This window comes from Dreissena polymorpha, chromosome 2 (genome assembly GCF_020536995.1).
Source record: "Dreissena polymorpha isolate Duluth1 chromosome 2, UMN_Dpol_1.0, whole genome shotgun sequence".
In the NCBI taxonomy this organism is placed as follows: Eukaryota; Metazoa; Mollusca; class Bivalvia; order Myida; family Dreissenidae; genus Dreissena; species Dreissena polymorpha.
This window is the reverse complement of record NC_068356.1, coordinates 70,684,364-70,705,937: the sequence shown is the minus strand read 5'-3', so window position 1 is coordinate 70,705,937 and position 21,574 is coordinate 70,684,364. Positions and strand designations below refer to the sequence as shown.

General features: G+C 35.7%; 2 protein-coding genes across 51 annotated transcripts in view; one reads left to right on the top strand and one right to left on the bottom strand.

Annotated features, from left to right (window-relative positions):
- The window catches only part of LOC127867523 (uncharacterized), a 15,229-nt gene extending 9,205 nt beyond the window's left edge, over positions 1 to 6,024 (bottom strand). Inside the window, exon 1 of the mRNA XM_052408722.1 lies at positions 5,864 to 6,024. The gene's annotated coding sequence lies outside the window, so the exon portion shown is untranslated. The remainder of the gene's footprint in view (positions 1 to 5,863) is intronic.
- Positions 5,960 to 21,574, top strand: LOC127867524 (F-box only protein 32-like). Of its 50 annotated transcripts, XM_052408758.1 has the most exons (15): positions 5,960 to 6,187; positions 7,914 to 8,013; positions 13,797 to 13,889; positions 14,344 to 14,437; positions 14,961 to 15,130; positions 16,666 to 16,925; positions 17,334 to 17,406; positions 18,125 to 20,069; positions 20,114 to 20,160; positions 20,377 to 20,417; positions 20,462 to 20,505; positions 20,550 to 20,637; positions 20,682 to 20,813; positions 20,858 to 21,030; positions 21,204 to 21,574. In XM_052408758.1, exons 1-8 carry the CDS (start codon positions 6,057 to 6,059, stop codon positions 18,209 to 18,211), a joined length of 1,008 nt encoding a protein of 335 aa, XP_052264718.1. In that variant the 5' UTR covers positions 5,960 to 6,056; the 3' UTR covers positions 18,212 to 20,069; positions 20,114 to 20,160; positions 20,377 to 20,417; positions 20,462 to 20,505; positions 20,550 to 20,637; positions 20,682 to 20,813; positions 20,858 to 21,030; positions 21,204 to 21,574. The 50 variants fall into 50 exon arrangements, with proteins under 50 accessions (XP_052264718.1, XP_052264705.1, XP_052264727.1 ...); XM_052408745.1 differs by having other exon boundaries at positions 18,125 to 19,957; positions 20,045 to 20,417; positions 20,550 to 20,593; positions 20,726 to 20,813; XM_052408767.1 differs by lacking the exons at positions 20,114 to 20,160; positions 20,377 to 20,417 and having other exon boundaries at positions 18,125 to 19,939; positions 20,550 to 20,593; positions 20,726 to 20,813.

Sequence of the window (21,574 nt, the reverse complement as noted above, 5' to 3'; positions counted from 1 at the left end):
GACCCCTGATTTTTATAACGAAAAAAGGAAGGCATACATAAGCATGTAGTATGATAGATAGAGTATGTTAATGGAAATGTCTTATTGGCTGACGATGCTTGATATGATAATTACGTTAAGCGAACTGTATGCTACAGTGAATTAATTTCTTGTGCGTTTCATCAAACTCATGTGCGTTCTTGTAGCCTGATTCCACAGCCAATTGAGTTCCACTTATGAGTTCATAATAATTCAAAAACAAGTGTCACCGTCAACAAAGTATTCACTTTTGCTGCAATTGTTTTTGAAAATGTCTCCATTGAAATATCTTATAAATAAATGTCAGGCATTATTTGTCTTACTTAAGAACATCTTTCTATTCAGTCTTATGAATACCAGTTTGAACATTATATTGTGAATGTTTTATTATAGTTCTCGTGTTTAACTGTTAAGTACGAAAATATATGTAAGCATGAGTATCTGCGTAGGCGCGATACAAGCAATGGTAAACATAGGCGTATCATTAAAAGCACCGATCCAAAAAAACACGACGATTTCAAGGAAAACAGTGGATCAAAGAGAGAGTATGCGAATATTACCATACCTTGCTGTCAATGAAAGCGACATCTTTAATAAAACTGAAGTTATTCCGTAATAGCAAACATAATTAAAACAAAATATTATTTCAGATACGAATAGTTTATTTGAATGCGAACTTTTGTTACCGCAACTTTGAGTGAACGAAAACATTCATAAAACACTGAAAAACGGTATTTAAAAGAGACCAAAGACGTTGATCAATTAGTGCCTACAAAAGACATCGATACTTCTGCTTTAGTTCTACCACAATACCGAGTTAAAAGATAGCTCTCAAATTATGACATTGTCATTCTGTTAATACAATGACCAATTAAGTCAATTACAATACACTCAGTACCTGGTCTAGCTGCAAGCATTCCGCTGAGAGGATATAAGAAACAAGAAATATCTTTTAAAAAGATATACGGCGTTGATTGTGGTCGATGTTTATGAACGATCAAAAGTTATCTCTATGAGATAAAAAGTAGCGGATGCCTTTTTTCTGCGCAGTTCTTAGCTACATCATAAGCAAATCAATTACGGGGTGTTGCGCCAGATTTCGTGGCTTATTTTGCTTTATGTGATATTATTACTCAGATATCTATATTTACAGAATAGAAAAACACAAGAAACATGAAAATAAACGATTGCATATAGGTCAGCCGGCAATACTCGAATCTTATTTAATTGCATAATTATAGTATAGTGAATTATTGTGCTCATGCTTAATAAACTGGTCTAAATGGATAAATATTTCTAATTATTTTTATCAAAATTGGTCCTTATCATGCAAATGTTAAAACCATATTAAAAATCGATGATTGACATACCACAATAATATCGCCGAATATCTGTATTTAGTATCTTTCTGATCAAAACAGACTTCAAGTGCACAAAGTTTACGAGACGGCGTTTATATAAAGATTTCTGCAACTGACCGCAAACTGACCTTGATACCTTGCGGATTGGAATGCAATGCATTACAGTCAGTACGTTATTGTCAGTAAGACCGGTGTAACACAATGATCGCAACCCCTTCTGCGAACTCCGGTGATGAACTGTATATAAACTCTGACTTTCACAAATGGCCGGGAGTTGACCCGAAACCTCGCGGGTTGAAATGCAATGCAAGTAAGTACTAAATATGACAACATAGCTACTAGTATAAACGCTTTTGCGCTGGTAATTCTCTGAAAATAAAAGGTGAACGCACAAACTGTATTTATGTCGAAAATTGATTGTAAAACTGTTCTATCTATTGAGCCTTTTCATTAGAGATAAAATTGTTTCATGCAGTAAAACAGTGTTACAAAGACGCGGATATGTTTCCAATGTTATGGTGTTATACTCAAATCAGCCAATGGAATAAATGAAGTGTATTCATTCGTACCTAGCCGCGGGAAATTTTATTTGAGTATTATTGGACACTTACAAAGGTCAAGTCAGGGTGAAAAGCTGGCTTATTCAGCTAACGCCGAAAAAGGGGAAATATTATTTCATTCTATATGGTGATTGTGTGGAAAATACCAGTTAAAATCATTTATCATTTAAAAAAAGGTCAAATAAATATATGCGGAGCCAATCGTGAACTTTATGACTGAAATCAATAGGATTTCTTTTTAGTTCATATTTCTTGTTAGAAGACAATAATGAACGCGAAATTTTTCTGCGAGTCATAACATTTTATGTACATTCATATCAGAAATATGAAGTCACATGCTTACATAAATTGTTTAAAGAAAACAATAGCAAAAGACTTGTCACGTAGCCTGGAGTGAAAATATCAAACCTGATCATTTCTCTCCAGGTCGAGCGAGATGATCAGGTTATAATTTGAGCCTCGTTCTGAGAAAACTGGGCATAATGCTTGTGCTTGTGCGTAAAGTGTCGTCCCAGATTAGCGTGTGCACTGGCTTATCAGGGACGACACTTTCCATTTTTATGGTATTTTTAATTTCAAGAAATTCCCTCCTTACCGAAAATCAAGTTTAGGCGGAAAGTTTCGTCCCTGATTAACCTGTGCGGACTGCACAGGCTAATTTGGGACGACACTTTAAGCACATGCATTAAGCCCAGTTTTCTCAAAAGACGACTAATTTAATGGTTTTCTACGCTCTTTCAGTGTATTGCATGAAATAAAACCAGATTATTTTGAATAATTTTAAACCATGTTTAATAAAACCTAAATAACCCAGTTGCCTGTGTAATTGGACCTGCCCAAGGGACTTGTACATAAATTGTCAAAATGACAACAAAAAAAGTTGTCATATATTCAAAAAATAATGTATTCATTATATTCATACAGGCAAATAACACTCCCAACAAACATGTTCAAACTATGTGTTGAGCTATATATTATTATCATCAATCGAAATTGTACAAATATATAGCGTTTGTATCTCTTTTTATTGATAATTTAGAAAAAAATAACGTGTATAACCCACATAACGTTTTAATTGCCATACATATTGGATTAGACTGCGTGGTGTAGTGGTAACAAGTTAGTTCTTGCTTCAAAGGCTGCCAGGTTCGAGTGTCGGATTGGGCATTTTTTTTAAATCTTATCGTTTACCTTGTGTCTATAATTATTTAAAACTAGTCCAATATTATTGGTTTTTAAATATACCCAATTTTGACCGTGCAGCATCATATTGTATTCAATGTTTATACGAAACAAAATAATTGCATATTCAAATAGGTGATTGTAAACACACATGTGCAGAAATAAGTGACTATTAAACATAAGGTAATTTCCCGATGACATAAAAATATATAATATGAAGACGAGTCGATATAATTTAAGTGGGCAAAGACCGTTGTTCAAAAATGTTTGAATAATATCTGCGTGGATCACTGGATTTCGACATGACTCATGAAGACATGGATATAACATATAGATATGTCGATCTATATATGATATAGAAGCGTATATAGTACACCCTGATACTGTGATGATGTCAGCATTCTATGACGACATGATATGAAAAAGGTGTCATGGCGTAAAAAACAACTCATCGTTGCGACTAAAACTACGATGGAAAGTCATTTTCACAAGAGCATTATGACAAAAATTAATTTGATTTGTCGACTTAGATTATGTCGACCAAATATTTTTTCGGGAAAAGCCTTAGTGCTCTTTCTTGATTTTTTTTTCCACTTTCTTTGTATTTACTTCTCCACACGAATGCCAGACTATAGGGCAATAGTTAAAACTTGATAGGATAAAAGAATGGTAAATGGTAAGTTTACCTAATTTACAAAGGTGTTTTCCTTTTTTTTTCAAAACGTTTAAGTGCCTTGAGTTTTTTTTTACAAATGTTAGATATATGGCTATTAAATTTCAGTTGAAAGTCAATTGGGACCCCTCATAATTTTACTTCTTCATTACATATGATAGTATGAGTATTTCCAAGATTGAAGGATATATTTTGTTGTCTAGATCTTTTTCCAATGGCAATTCCTTGAAATTTATCTGGGTTAGCTTGCATTTTATTGTTTGAAAACCAAGTTATTAATGTTTTACTATCTTCTTCAAGAGTATTAACAACCTCTGTTAAATTATGTCCTGAATATGAAAGGGTATTGTCGTCAGCAGAGTTATACAAGCTGCTATTTGAAATAAAATATAAAATGTCGTTTATAACAATGTTAAATAAAACCGGCCCAAGAATAGATCCTTGAGGGACTCCTTTGTATAGGTGTAAAAACTGACTATTTAAATGTCCCATACGAAAACACAAGGTAGCTTTTCAATAAATCAGTTGAGTGTTCGGACATACCATATGCTTTAAGTTTTAATAGTATCAAGTCGTGAGGGAGACAATCGAACGCTTTAGATAGGTCCATTAAAATTGCAAAGCATTTCACAGTAAGTCGATATAAACTATTCCGGCATGACCATATTATTGGGGTGTACCATATTCTATGACGGCATGACATGAAAAAGGTGTCAGGGCGCAAAAATTCAATCATCGTGTCGACTAGCTAGAACTATAATGGCAAGTCATTTTCACAAGAGCATGACGCCAACAATTATGTTGATTTGTCGACTTAGATCATGTCGACCAAATATTTTTTCGGGAAAAGCTGGAAACATTTACGTCGAGACTTAATGTCGTTATGGCGAATTAAGTTAAGTGAGAAAACCCTACAAAACTATGACGACATACCATGTTATTTCACAGTAAGTCGATAAAAACTAATCCGGCATGGCCATATTATCGGCGTGTACCATATACGTTTCCGTACGATTGGTCATGAAATGTGTTCGACTTAAATTCAACGAGAACAGTTGTGATGTACTGACTTAAGTATGTTGACTTGGTGATTGTAAACCAGCTTACCCAGACAAAGTGAAGGTTGTTAAACTGACCACAGTGTTGAAAAAAGCAATAAAATGCAATTAATAATATACAAACAAAACAAACACATTTTACGCTATCGTGTGTTATTTTGTTTATAAAACTTATATGTTATACTCTCTGAATCAAGAGCAAGCCAGATACGTATTTACATTTTTTTTCCTTATTTAAACTTTATCTCAATTCTGAATGCATACAGAGCCATTTATTGCGCAATACCGCACCTTAAAGGAATCTTTTCACGGTTTGGTAAATTGATAAAATCGAAAAAAGTTGTTTCAGATTCGCAAATTTTCGTTTTAGTTATGATATTTGTGAGATAACAGTATTACTGAACATTTACCATAGTCCAATATAGCCATTTTATGTATCTTTTGACGATTTGAAAACCTAAAAATTAGAACGCGTTGCAACGCGAAACGATTGAATAATTTGGAGAGTTCTGTTGTTGTCGTTTAAATGTACGAAACTACGAAGATTGCTTATATAAGGTATAAAATACTTGTGTTTTTACCGTGCGGAATAGCCGAGAGGGCTAATGCGTTTTTACTTCAGACTAACTCCAGGACTCCGGGTGTCACTGGTTCGAGCCCTGGTACCGTCTACTTTTTTCCCTTTTTTAAATTTTATTCTTGATTTTTTACTGGAGCTTTTAAGATCCAATGTTTACATTTATCAATATAAAGCATTTAATGACAAACTTCAAAATATGCCAAAATCTGTGAAAAGGCCACTTTAACCGAACTATGCTCAGAAATGTTGGATAACTGGGGAAATTGCGTTTCTGTAATGACTTCTATTTGCGCATCCGTTTACAATCGGTTCCAGACAGGTAAGCGCTGTTACTAAGCAAACTCGAGACGCAATAAGCTGCTGAACTCATTTTAATGCAGCCAAAAAAAATCAGCTGTTGTAAACAAACCCACGTGACTACTATACATTACCACCGAAATCGCATGCGCAGAATCAGCCAATCAAGAAACAGCTTTCGTTTTGTTGACCAATCGACAGTACAGTATATCTTAACTCCGTGAAATTAGGTTACTGTTTCCTGTAATATGTAAACAGTGCGCAATACATTGAACAAAGAATCAATGAACGTGATATAAACGTGCAATTTGTAAACATTTCGTGACAATGCCTTTCTTAGGACAAGATTGGAGATCACCTGGGGATGAATGGGTGAGAACAAAGGAAGGCTCGTGGGAAAAATTAAAACTGTGGCGAATTCGTGTTTTTGAGAATCTCAATTCAACGTACGTAGCAAGGTACGTAGGTCGATTATATCAATTGGCGATTCACCTATTAAAAAGTTTTGAATTAAGTCATGTCAGATAATTATATGTTGTGATAAATGTATATGTTTTCAGGTTCATCGATTTTAGCACGACATGTTAATAAACTTAACATTTAGGCAGAACTTTTAGCAAATCTATCATCAACATATTTGATCTTTCCCACGCGTAGGAACATTGGAATATGATTATGTATCTATATCCGAGTCTAGATCTAGGGCAATGACTTAACATTTCGTAAGCCGTAATACGGTGTGTGATAACATATCTTGTAAACAATGTTGAAGATTTCCACGTGTAAAGCAGGAATATTAACAGTAACTTTACAAATACTGAAATAAGACATGTCCGTACAAATATATTTTTCAACGAGTGTATTGTATAGTACTGCACAGTATTGATCGGCGGTTGATGTTGTTGTTTCCTGTTTATAAGTGTACTGTAACGGAAGTACCATACATGTATACATGAACTGCGCATTATGTTTTATTGATAAATAGACTCTTAATTAAAGAAACATATATAGTTTAAAATTAACAGCATTTATGATGTTCATATGCAATGATGAAGATTATGCGCAGTACACCGTCACTTCCACCAAACAACAATAACTACTACTACTCATACCACTATTTCTACTACTTATACTTATTCTATCTAACAAACTACTTCTTTTGCTGCTACTTCTTTCATTTCTACTACTACAACAACAGCTACAACAGCAACTACAACAACTACTACTTCTGCTACTGTATAATAATACTTCACCAGCAGCATGGTAGGAGTAGCGAACGTATAGACTACCGAGATTGGCAGTAATTAATACATGTTATGCACGAGAGGCGCACGTGATACCAGGAAACAAGAGCGCTAAATAATGCTTTAGTTTTAAGTAAATATTGCGAAACAAACACGTCATTTTTCTGTCAATACGTCTATCCACCAGCATGTACATTGTATTTGATACTCGTCGTGGTTGCATTATACGTTGCTGGTAATTGATAGAAAAAAGGACGAACGCATAACTGTGATCGATGGGATATTTATGGGAGTTATTAACCAATATAGATGAAACTTTGCATATAGCACGGAAACCTTTATTAGGATTTTCTTTGGAACATGTCGGGTTAAGGTTACTGTTTCTAAAAAATAGTAAAACTGTTTCCACTCATTAACTTTAGTTTTGGCTTTAGTTGTTGCTTTTATACTGTATGTATACTATATACCTTGCTTGGGATTGCACTTAAAAATGGAAAACAAATCCTAGAACAGTTGGTATCCGGGCAATTATTAGTAGCTTGAATTTACCAAACTTGATGAAAATTTTGATATAGAAAGTCTATATCGACACCTAACTTTTGAGTGCAATTGCAGTTACTTAAAATACAAAAATGGTTTTCGCGCAATCTGTTTACGTGGGATAGATAAACTGTTACCGTTATTTCACTAACATTTAACTGACATAACTAACGACTAGACATAGCCTTCATATTCAGACAATCTGAGAAGGGCTTCAGTATTTTGACTTCTCAAAAAGTTAAGCTTAATGATAGTATTGTCGGAGTCGTATTTGCACAATGTTGCTTGTGTTAATTATCGTTTATGAATGTTTGTGTCGATACCAGTATAACTGTAATAATGGCGCTTCGAAATGACCGACGATTCATTTACTGGATGAATGCTTGTGTATGTCTCCCAGGTTGCTGCGACTGGCGCTCGAGGAGTGGGACAGTTGCTATGACGACCTGCACAACTTGCACCGCCCATGTATCCGCTACCACCGTGCCACCTCTAGGGAGGTACGTTCACGGAGAGGAATTATACAATACTCGTTATTCTCACTACGACTTTTAATTTTAATAGTGACAGACAGACAGACAGACATAGTTTATTCAGACTTATACAATAGTACATCGTCTTAATACTAAAAATACACATCATATTCTGTCACGTGAATGCGAATAATAACATAACATTATATAACATAAAATCAATACAAATAAACATAATATATGGTAAGAACACATAAGTTCTAACTAGGGGTGGTAAAAACTATTCAACAGTATTATTTAGGATTGTATTTCTTACAACTAGAGCTTCTTTTATATATTTGCATACATTGGAAATTACTAATCTATCACAAGAAACTAATAATTTGTGAAATTTATACACAGATGGATTAATATAATATGTATTACTTATATATTTTTTTCTTAAATCGATGTAACATCGGCATATACATATAAAATGATATTCGTCTTCTAAATCAGTGTCATTACAACATAAACAATAACGTTCATTGCGTGGAATATTGTGTTGGGCATATCTGCCAGTTTGAATTCTCAACGGGTGTGCAGAGACTCTTATTCTTACAAAAAATAAACGCAGACGTCTAGGAAGTAAGTCCAAATATTCTTCATATTCAAAAGAGGTTTTAAAAACTTTATACATATCTAATACAGGACTGCTATTCAGTTTACCATACCACTCTTGTCTAAAATTGTCAACAAGTCTACATTTGAATTCTCTAATAAAACTATTTATTTGCACAACATTTGGATTTTCAAATACATAACCAAATCCATAATTATTTAACATGTTTTTTACATGTGAGACCCAATTTGTAAAACCTTTATTACAATCGTTTAAAGCTTGTTTGTAAACAATTTGCATAATAATATTTTCACTGGTTAAAATTTTAAACCAATATTTTATAATTTTTACAAACCTGTTTACATACAATGGATATCTACCTAATTCTCCATAAACAGCAACATTACATGTATTTATTTTAACTTGAAGTAATCGTTTGCAAAATTTTAAATGTATGCGTTCAATGCCATCTGACTTGTTAAAACCCCATACTTCTGCGGAATAATTTAATATGGAACCCACAAAGGAGTCAAACAACTGACATAATATTTTTGGTTTAATATCGAAGTCATGACATTTTATCAACAATGTATTCATGGCTTTAAGGGCTTTACCAATCAAATGTTCTTGGTTTGATTTAAAACTTCCAGTATAATTTAGTACTGTGCCTAAATAATTAAAGTTATCAACAACTTCAATATCATTACCATTGTATGCCCATTTTTCATTTTGTTTTAAACCTCCTCTCTTCCGAAACACCATAATTTTTGTTTTAGCAGTGTTTACATTTAAACCCCAAGAATTGCAGTATAAATACAATCTATCTAAATGTGACTGGACTTCAGCAGGTGACTTGCCTAAAATGGCCATGTCATCAGCAAATAATAGTAAAATCATCGTAATATCATCTATACTCAAACCAGAATTAATGTTGTCTTGTAGGTACAATTCAAGATCTTCAACAAATAAAGAAAACAAAATCGGCGACATAACTTCACCTTGCCTCAGTCCAACCGCATAACTAAAATAATCTGAATAAGATGAACATGATTTAACACGCGATTTAACATTTGCATACATATCCTTCACTATTCTAAGCAATTTACCTTGTATACCAGACTTAAACATTTTCAACCATAATGCATTGCGGTATATACTATCAAAACATTTTAACATATCGACGTATATAACATACAAACGTTTATTTTCATTTAAATAATTTTGAACAATCGACATCAAGATATAAATAGCATCAACAGTTGAATATCCTTTCCTAAATCCGAACTGAGCATCCGAAATAATAGTGTTTTCGTTGCAAAACGTTTCAATGCGTTTGTTTAGGATAGTAGTAAATAATTTTGAAAAGCAACTAACTAAAGTAATGCCTCTATAGTTATTTACATCATTAACAGCACCTTTTTTATGCAAAGGGATTATAACACCTTCTGTCCATTTATCGGGAAAAAAGCCCGATACAAGAATACCGTTAAAAACATCGCACAAATGTGCTGACAATATATCACTGCATTCAAGAAAATATTCATTCAAAATACAATCAATACCTGACGATTTATTTCGTTTTAAACGTTTTATTGCATTGTTAACTTCTTCGACAGATATAGGTACGTCAAGTTCTGGAAATACAGAATTTTCTAAGTTAAAATTATTATTTAAACAAAAATCTTCTGCTTCATAATTACAAAAATCAGACTCATTGTTACTAAGCTTTTCGAAAAAATTTGTAAATTCTTCTAAGGATATTTTATTTTTTGTGGAATTATTTTTTGATTTGAAAAATTCCAAAAATCTCTTGGTTTGTGTTGTCTTAAATTTTCTATCTCCAACATTTTTTGCCGATAGCAACATGCTTTCTTCTTGCGGATTAAGTCTTTATAATACCTCTTACTTGTGCATAAACGTTCTCTGTTTATATCTGATTTACTGGAGTTAAAAATACGTAAAGCGTCATTGTACAAATGTTGTGCATTAATACATTCGTGATCAAACCAATCAGCATTCTTTACACCGCTATTTGCACGGAAAATAGGATTAGTTTTGTTAACACATGTTTGAGAGAATAACGGATCAGCAACACTGCGGATTGTTTCAGTAAATCTATTTAAAATGTCATTAATTGACGCTCTACTTGAACAATCAATATTTTCTACAATAGAATTAAATACAGGTAACATACAAATAATACCTGAACGAAATTGGCTGCGTAACGCATCGTTCCACTTATATTTAACATCGGTGTAAGACTTATACTCAGACGATGCGTTATTACATAATAATGAAAACTGTAATGGGGCGTGATCACTAAATACGTTAAAATCATGCACGGTAAAATCTGAAATACTTGTAAAGCTGTATTCATTTGCCAATAAATAATCGATTACAGAAGTACCGTTAGTTGAATAAAAAGTTAGCTTACAGCTATTCCCAACTCTACCATTAACAATACGCATACATGTGGATTTACATAAATCTAGTAATTTTACTCCATGATTATTTAATGAACTATCTACTGAGGCCCTTACAGAGGCGTTGTCTGGGTGGTAATCTACATCATCATTAACAGTATTAATTCTATCATGTACAATATAATCACATTTATTACCAACTCTACTATTGAGATCGCCAGCAACAAAAACTTTACCAAATTCAGAATAATAAGAGATATCATTTTCTAAAATTTCAAATAAATCCACATTAAATGTGTTATATACTGGAGAGTCGTGTCCCCAGATATAAGTTGCACAAATATAAAAATCATCAGAGGTATGGAAAAATGTGTGGTCTAGTTTTAACCAAACAATTGTATCATAATGATTTTTTAAAATAACAACACCACCAGCTAATTCTTCTTTAATATATATTACAATGCCACCGCTATTTCTGCGAGATTTTCTATGCTGAAATTTTCTAAAAAAGTTTAAAGACAAGTAACCATTCAAATCAATATCACTAGTGCTATTCGTCCAAGATTCATACAAAAAACATATATCATGATCACTTAAAATATTTACAAAGGAAGGATTACTTTTCTTGCAATCTGTAAGACCATTTACATTCCAAGAAAGAATGTCAATTTCTCCCCCGTCGTGTCCCTAGTCGCGCACTGGTCGCCCGTCGACGTACAGGGTGTCATAAGCGATCCACGATCGCTTGCCTTTTGCCCTTTCCTCTTTCATCTTGGGAAGCAGCTTCCTACGTTTTGCAACCACTTCCGGTGGAAATTGTTCGAAAACGTTAAATCCTGTCCCATTGAGATGCTTCCACTGCCGTCTCACTATTTCCTTGTCTTTGAAAAAAGAAAACTTGGCAATTATTGAACGAATTTTCCCACGGGTATGTTCCCCCGGCGATCTATGAACTCGCTCGAACTTAATTGTGTCCGCCGTTTCTTTTGCAATATTCAGAGCCTCGTTAATGTGCTTTCTAAGTATCGACTCCGTGACCTCAGGCGTCTCTTTGTCCACTTCCGGTACGCCAGTGAATACAAGGTTGTTTCGCATACTTTGCGATTTCATGTACACGAGGTCGTCCCGAAGGCTGTCGCGCTCCCGTTCAAGGCCGTCGATCCTGCTAGAGACCTGTGCCGCCGCAATGTCCGCCCCCTCTGTGACGTGTTCGAGCCTCGACACGCGCTCGTCAACCTTTTTTACTTTATCGTCAAGAGCCAACCAAAGGGTTTTAATGTCCTTTTCCATTTTTGCCATACGCTGATCCATGTTGTCTAGGCATTGTAATTTTTGCTCAACTGCAGTAAGTCGCCCACTTATTACTCCTAGGGCACTCATAACATCCTGCAATGTTGGTTGAGCGCCGGCCATGGTGGTATCCTTTGGCGCTTTGCAGGATTCGTGGTTATTTAGAAACACGCTTGTGTTTGATATATCACTGACTTCTTCGCCATATAATACAGAGTTTGTAAGACCAAGTAAATCACTTACTGAAAAAGAAGTGTCTGAATTCTGTTCCTCGCTGGACGGGCCTCTTTGTTTTGATAGTTTTTTATTGTTTAGATTTACACTGTCATTTCCACTACTATTCCTGTCTTTCCGTTTATTATTTTTATTTCGACCCATCAGAAATTTCATCAAGTAATATTTATCCACATATTACGAGTAAAGTAACACCACGATATATATTTAAATTTAAATAGTGTTATAGTGAATGCTGCGAGTGTATAATTGATATGAACATTTATCAATCAGGTAGTGTAACCGGTTTCCCTTCCTAAATACTGTTTACAATCAAAACACCTTTATGCAAGACACATTTTTATTTAGATTCTCTGTTGTTCCATATAAACACAAGTTAAACATAATCACTGTTTCATAAATACTTTAAATACTTAATTTAATGAAATAATATACACTTATTTGACAAGTCCTAATAAAATGAATTTAGCTTTCTAATTATTGAAAACAATTGACTATTTAGACGGGAGGGCATGGCTCCGTTCTTTACTTAGGTAAAAGTTACCTTGGGTGTCTCTTGAACTCGGCGATCAATTTAAAAAATCCAAAGCATTCAATACCCTTTTGGCAAAGACAAGCATGGGAATCTCATGCACAAAAAGGCGGCAACTGCCAAATGTTAGAGGGACCATACAAAAGTAATCTATATATTGAATAGATATTTAAATTATCTAATATAGACTAAAAGGGTTTATAGCTTATAGTAAAGTTTAACTCTAGTTGTGAAACAGCCCTCCTGTGTATTAAATAAAATGCATGAGTGATTCAACATGTACACATGCTTAGACAACCTTAGTTCAATAACTGGGAACAATTGTAGAATAAGATCTATAATGTAAAACAATTGTAGGCTGATAATATAATGTTAATCTAAATAGTAAAGACTAGATTTATTACTAAATTGTATATGACTGTAAAGTAAAAATCATTCCTGTTACAGGTAGCACTCTGCAATAACAAATTTGTTACGATTTATATCAAATGAATAATTGAATGGATGTCCGGTCCAGTCCTTTTAGTTAATTTCTTTTCTTAGTTTCAAGACACGTTTTTATTTCATACTACACGTTTGTTTGTTTTGTTAGAAAAACAACATGAAACTTATTTTAACTTTTCAAGCTAGGGTCCCATAACCGGTGCACTCACTAATTTCTTTGGTACATAACGGTGTTGTATTGTCCAAGTTGTCTTTACTTATTTTAATCATTCTCGTCTTACCCCAGCAAAAGAAGCTGACCAGTATCAGCGAGGCCTTCATCCACCTGGACATGTCCACTGCCGGCCGCGATGTTCGCAGGTTCAACTACGTCTGCAAGGTGCGTACTGACCCCCCTCCCTGCCCCCCCCCCCACACACACACTCGTTCCTTAATCATTGAGATTATTAGTTTCCGACAGAGACGTAGATCAAATCTACGTCTCTGTTTCCGATCATTTCATGTGCTAGGACTCTCCATGATGGCACATGGCTGTTTGCTTTGATTTCTTCTTTGGAGACAACAGACTAGATGCGAATTGTCTATAAAACTGACACATCAGCACTTTATATTTTAGTGTTGAATAAGTGTAAATGATTTTGAATCCAATGATTTTTCCTTTAAAACATTTCACACAAATTTAAATAAACATTTAAACAAAGAATTCGTTTGTTTTACAAATAGTCTATAGACCATACAGCCCATACACGTGTTACTTTAAGCTCATTCAGTGGTACATTTTAAACGATGTATTTTGGCGCCCACGTTTACGTCTCCCATCTCCCTGGTTATAGCTGCTGCGTCTGTTGCTATGCGACAAGCTGGCGTTCCTGAGCGGCCAGGCACAGAAGCACGTGTTCAGCATCATGGAGGACATGGTGAACGACGGTACGGCAAACACTGTTAACTTAATTGGTATGGGGACAGACAAAGCTCTCAGCGAACGCCATGTTCTATCCACATTGGTTAGGTGTTTGGGAAATAATTGAATCTGTTAAAGTATAGGAGTCTCTTCCAACTGTTAATCAATTACCGGTATATGCGTAATAAGTCATCCTGCATTTGCCTGGTTTTCCAGCTCAGGTTAAAAATATTTTACAGAAAAGTTTGGTACCTAAAGGTAATTTAGAAATGTGATGACCCTGTTGAAAACCTTTTAGCATTTTTTAAATGAATCAATTGCAATGTAATTAAGTTACTGGTAATAGATTCATATACAAGGCTGTTCGTTATAAAATTAACATTTATAGATTTATCGTTTGATGTTTGCTTAACTCACGTTTTATTGACCTTCCAGTAGTTCTATACAATCCATATTAATGTAAATACAACATACATTTTGCATTGTCTTTAATGAAATAGATCTTTAAATATCCAATCAATGATGTTTCAACTGCTGCCGCTATTTCAGTTATCCAGTCTCAGAACAACGTCGCTGAGATGCGCCTGCTGGTCGGGTTTGCCTCCCAGGCCCTGAGCGACCATCGCTGGGATCACATTGGCAGCTCGCGGCTGTGGAACGCCCACCACACGTCAGTCAACAGGATGAACGCCAAACTGAGAAAGTTCAAGGTCAAAGAGGTAACCACGCACTGTCTGTTTATCTACTTACACTTATTATGCCCCCCTTCGAAGAAGAGGGGGTATATTGTTTTGCATGTCGGTCCGTCCACCAGATGGTTTCCGGAATATAACTAAAGAACGCTTAGTCCTAGCATCATGAAACTTCATAGGTACATTGATCATGACTGGCAGATGACCCTTATTGATTTTCAGGTCACTAGGTCAAAGGTCAAGGTCACAGTGACTCGAAATAGTAAAATGGTTTCCAGATGATAACTCAAGAATGTTTAGGCCTAGGATCATGAAACTTCATAGGTACATTGATCATGACTTGCAGATGACCCCTATTGATTTTCAGGTCACTAGTTGAAAGGTCAAGGTCACAGTGACTTCGAACAGTAAAATGGTTTCCGGATGATAACTGAAGAATGCTTACACCTAGGATCATGAAACTTCATAGGAACATTGATCATGACTGGCAGATGACCCCTATTGATTTTCAGGTCACTAGGTCAAAGGTCAAGGTCACAGTGCCTCGAAATAGTAAAATGGTTTCCGGATGATAACTCAAGAATGCTTACGCCTAGGATCATGAAACTTCAGAGGTACATTGATCATGACTGGCAGATGACCCCTATTGATTTTCAGGTCACTAGGTCAAGTTCACAGTGCCTCGAAATAGTAAAATTGTTTCCGGATGATAACTCAAGAATGCTTACGCTTAGGATCATGAAAGTTAATAGATACATTGATCATGACTGGCAGATGACCCCTATTAATTTTCAGGTCACTATGTCAAAGGTCAAGGTCACAGTGACTTGAAACAGTGAAATGGTTCCCTGATGATAACTCAAGAATAATTAGGCCTAGGATCATGAAACTTCATAGGTACATTGATCATGACTGGCAGATTACCCCTATTGATTTTCAGGTCACTAGGTCAAAGGTCACAGTGACAAAAAACGTATTCACACAATGGCTGCCACTACAACTGACAGCCCATATGGGGGGCATGCATGTTTTACAAACAGCCCTTGTATATTAATGTGATTTATTATGCCTCCGAAGTTGGGCATATAGTGATTGCATTTCCGTCTGTCTGTCACACATTTGCATGTAGGTTTCGAAAAATGCTCATAACTTCTATGTCACATCAGATGTAACCTTCATATTTAGTATGCATGTGTATTTGGACAAGGCCTTTCCATACGCACAAAAATTTTGACCCCTTTGACCTTGACCTTGAACTTAGGGTCCGAGTTTTGAAATCTGCGTGTTGTTTGAGGGCATATGTCTTCCTATGGAAACAGCTCTTGTTTGTTGATGAAATTATGCTGGCACAACAATATGTTTGTACTGTATTTGGTAGGAATGGGAGTTAATTTTGCCGTTTATTGCATTTGGTATATATTATTGTTAAAATTGAGAGACGAAATGCAATTTACCTTAAAAATTTCTGGATTTAATTTAATCCAACACTATAAACACTTTATATGCTTTGCAAAACAAAAGGTGATACGCAAGCCATTATCCGTTAGGATGTATATATTTAGCGGAAATCGGACGGGAAGATGACTTTCGGTGCGCTGCCGGAGGAATGCAAGAGACACATTCTCATCTCATTGCCCGACCATCGAGACATTCTGCACCTCGGGGCCACGGACGTCACCAATCACAACATCAGCAACAATGCGTTACTATGGAAACAGCTGTGCTTCTTCCACTTCAATAACCGCCAGATTACAACTTTTGTGAATATGAATGCTGAAGAAAAGGACGTAGACTGGAAATATGTGTACCGGAGATGTTACCTGTAAATATTTGCTGCATTTTATTGAATATCAGTGTGCAGTTATCTCTGTTCAGAATTGTATAAAATGCAACTACATGTATATTGTTTGTTTCTATGTTACATCTCATATACAAACAGACTATCTTTGCTAGACACACTAGATTGGGAGACCACTTCTCAGAGTCACAATCTTGTAATGCAGATTAGACTGTTTTGTGGTAGTTTTTAGAATGATATTCCATGATTTAATTTAGTTTTTGTCAGATAAATTATATGTCAGGCGATAACTTGGAAGAAATTGGCATCAAAAGTATTCCCACTAACGGAATACAACTATTTTAAAATGGTTAACGTCATGAATGCACATAAACATAACAATATTAGAATTGAGTGACTAACAAGTCAATTTATTGTTTCTCTAACTTTCAGTCGTTTTGGCCAGAAGGCTGTTTACAGTGACATGCTGGCCATCTGTCGACACTGTAACAACATCTTCTGGAATGTAAGTTAACATGGTTACAAATGTGACACGAGGAATACAATAAGCAAGGCTCTGAGAACACGGAGTTTAATTGCATGTGGGTAAAGTATTGTCCCAGATTAGCCTGTGCACTCCACATAGGCTTATCAGGGACAACACTCTCTGTCTCAACTGGATTTTATGTTTGCAAATGACTTCCTTTTGAAGTGTCTACCCTGATTAGTCTGTACACACTTACAAGGCTAATCTGGGACGACACTTTTCACAGATGACCAGTTTACACAGAGCTAGACTCAATTCAAATGTAATGCTATGGATCGTTAAATGTATTGTTAAAGCTGGTTATGTTTTGTTACATACAATTATGCAATCTTCGCAGAATATATTTGTAAGTTTAAATAACAAACATTGTTATAATGTCTGTGTATTTTGCTATAATAAATCTTTTACATACTTCATAGCAGTACGAAAACAAAACCATCTTTCACTTTAAAAAGAAGCTAAGTAAAGTGCTTGTCATAATGGAAAATAATGTCAGTAATCATACAAATGAGCCATTTTGGGTCTTTTTTATTAGTAGCGATGTTTTTTTTTTCTTTCTTGATAAAATATTATACTTTTAAATACTTAAAAGACACAGTTTTTCTATTATAAAATGTAGTTAAGTAGTAAAAATCCAATTCATGAATATCTGTTCTGTTCCAATCATATAAAATACATGTTGGTGATGACTTTTCAGTCACTGGGTCATCCATGCTCCAGCGAGCTGCCACCGTGTTGTTTGAGTCTCAAACCTGAGGAGTTCATCGCGCTCTTCCAGTTCTAACAAGTACAGGCAAATACTGTGGCCTGTGTTCATCTTTCAACTATGGTCATGACCTAGCGATAGGCCATGGGACTTGTCAATATAAAACAATGGCTGTAGCATAGTCACGATCACAATATGTTCATGAAATGTGTTCATATGTAGCCATGGCCATAGCATATATAGTCATGATCACTAAATGTCCAAGGCACATGTTCATTTGTAGCAATGGCCATAGCATATATAGTCATGATCACTTAATGTCCAAGCGACATATTCATATGCAGAAAGTGCCATTGCATATATAGTTATGATCACTAAATGTGTAAGGGACATGTTCATATGTAGCAATCGCCATAGCATAGATAGTCATGATCACTATATGTCCAAGGGATGTGTTCATATACATATGTAGCAATGGCCATAGCATTTTCATGATCAAGACATTGGCCATGTGATGTGTTCATATGTAGCAATTTCCATAGTCATAATCACTACTTGTCCGGTGTATGTGTTCATATCTAACAATTGCCATAGCATAGTAATGATCACTACATGACCATGGAATGTGTTCATTTCTAACAATGGCAATTACATGGCCCTGATGTTGACATTTACCATGAGATGTGTGCATGTGTAGAAATAACCAAAGCATGGTTATGATCAAGACATGATGCACATACAAACTTAATTTGATTTTCTTGTAAAAGAAATAATGACCTCTAAACCCTAATATATTGCAGACATGGCTTGTACAGTTGCAATAGCAAGAAAACTGTATTTGCAGACTTAGAGAGAGCAATTATCAAAATGTAAATATTTCCCAAAGTTTGTACTACATAGTTCTTTTTATATACAGGCCATTGTAACAAACCTTTTTAGGGTCAGTGAAGATTTATAAACCACTTACTTTAGAGACATTGCCTTCGTTTGAATGAATATAGGATTATTTATGTAACCAAAATAAAGCCTTGAGCAAACTTCATCGTAGTTTATGTGTTGGATCTACAGACTGCGCTAACACCAACCTAGGGTCAATTATGCTGTAACTTAAAGCATAAAGTATGGTCTGATTGAAGCTTTGGCCCCTGGACAGATGGCCAGATGTTCAGGCATTGCAAAGATTGTGAATCATAGGCCTTCCACATTTCATGACAACCTGACTATATGGGGCTTTGAATACTGGGATTACTGTATGCATCCTAGATGTTTTTGTGTTATTCTGTTACGTTTTCAAAAATTGGAGTATTCAAATTTAATTATGTGCTTTTTTATGTTCTGTTCATTTGCAGTATATTTATTAAACAGAAATGCTAGGTTGTAAATACTAAATGTGTTTGGATGTAAATATTATTTTTATTTCATATTTTAATTGCTTGTTATCATCCTAGCATACCCATATATTGTCAAAGCGCAATTGATCTGTACAATTGTCAAGTTCAATTACTATTTAAGCTAATTTTGAGTTGTTACACAGCTTGTTATTGATAAATGCATTTCTAATCTATTTATGCATATCTGTTAATTGTTGAATTCTTATATAAAACATGAGTTGTTGCTGTTGTGCATTGTTTAGCCCCTTGCTAGGTAGTAGAAGGGAATACCGTAACACTTGTTAAGCCCCTCGCTAGGTAGTGGAAGGGAATACCGCTACACTTGTTAAGCCCCGAGGGAATACTGGTACACTTGTTAATACCCTCGCTAGGTAGTAGAAGGGAATACTGGTACACTTTTTAAGCCCCTCGCTTGGTAGGGAAGGGAATACAGGTACACTTGTTAAGCCCCTGGCTAGGAAGTAGAAGGGAATACTGGTACACTTTTTAAGCCCCTCGCTTGGTAGGGAACGGAATACAGGTACACTTGTTAAGCCCCTCGCTAGGTAGTAGAAGGGAATACCAGTACACTTGTTAAGCCAATGGCTAGGTAGTAGAAGGGAATACCGGTACACTTGTTTATCCCCTCGCTAGGTAGTAGAAGGGAATACCGGTACACTTGTTAAGCCCCTGGCTAGGAAGTAGAAGGGAATACCAGTACACTTGTTAAGCCTCTCGATAGAAAGTAGAAGGGAATACTGGTACACTTGTTAAGTCCCTCGCTAGGTAGTGGAAGGGAATACCAGTACACTTGTTAAGCCCCTTGCTAGGACGTAGAAAGAATACTGGTACACTTGTTAAGCCCATCGCTAGGTAGAAGGGAATACTGGTTCACTTGTTAAGCCCTTTGCTAGGTAGAAGATGGGAATACCGGTACACTTGTTAAGCCCCTCGCTAGGTAGTAGAAGGGAATACCGGTACACTTGTTAAGCCCCTCGCTAGGTAGTTGAAGGGAATACTGGTTCACTTATTAAGCCCCTTGCTAGGTAGTAGAAGGGAATACCGGTACACTTGTTAAGCCCCTCGCTAGGTAGTAGAAGGGTATACCTGTACACTTGTTAAGCCCCTCGCTAGGTAGTTGAAGGGAATACTGGTTCACTTGTTAAGCCCCTCGCTAGGTAGTAGAAGGGAATACTGGTTCACTTGTTAAGCCCTTTGCTAGGTAGTAGAAGGGAATACTGGTTCACTTGTTAAGCCCTTTGCTAGGTAGTAGAAGGGAATACTGGTTCACTTGTTAAGCCCTTTGCTAGGTAGTAGAAGGGAATACTGGTTCACTTGTAAAGCCCTTTGCTAGGTAGTAGAAGGGAATACTGGTTCACTTGTAAAGCCCCACACTAGGTAGTAGAAGGGTATACCTGTAAACTTGTTAAGCCCCTCGCTAGGTAGAAGGGAATACTGGTTCACTTGTTAAGCCCTTTGCTAGGTAGTAGAAGGGAATACTGGTTCACTTGTTAAGCCCTTTGCTAGGTAGTAGAAGGGAATACTGGTTCACTTGTAAAGCCCTTTGCTAGGTAGTAGAAGGGAATACTGGTTCACTTGTAAAGCCCCACACTAGGTAGTAGAAGGGTATACCTGTAAACTTGTTAAGCCCCTCGCTAGGTAGAAGGGAATACTGGTTCACTTGTTAAGCCCTTTGCTAGGTAGTAGAAGGGAATACTGGTTCACTTGTTAAGCCCTTTGCTAGGTAGTAGAAGGGAATACTGGTTCACTTGTAAAGCCCCACACTAGGTAGTAGAAGGGTATACCTGTAAACTTGTTAAGCCCCTCGCTATGTAGTAGAAGGGAATACCCATACACTCGAATCACAGTGTGTATCTGTTGGTCTGTCTTTTGGTACACACAGACTTGATAGATCATAGAAAACAAACAGAAACAACATAACATTTATCGTTATTGACTTATACCGTTTAAGTTTGCTTTTCCCACATAGTTTCAAGAGAGTAAATTGTAAATGTTCATATCACCGGTATTTAAGCTTCTTATTAATGTATTTATCAAACATCTTTTGTTA

Bases quoted from the DNA above. Each gene is read 5' to 3' on its own strand.
- LOC127867524 (XM_052408771.1), top strand. From the start codon at position 6,057: ATGCCTTTCTTAGGACAAGATTGGAGATCACCTGGGGATGAATGGGTG. The intron at 15,131-16,665 runs GTAACCACGCAC...GTATATATTTAG, and splicing joins GAAAGTTCAAGGTCAAAGAG to CGGAAATCGGACGGGAAGAT. The intron at 17,407-18,124 runs GTAAGTTAACAT...ATGACTTTTCAG, and splicing joins GTAACAACATCTTCTGGAAT to TCACTGGGTCATCCATGCTC.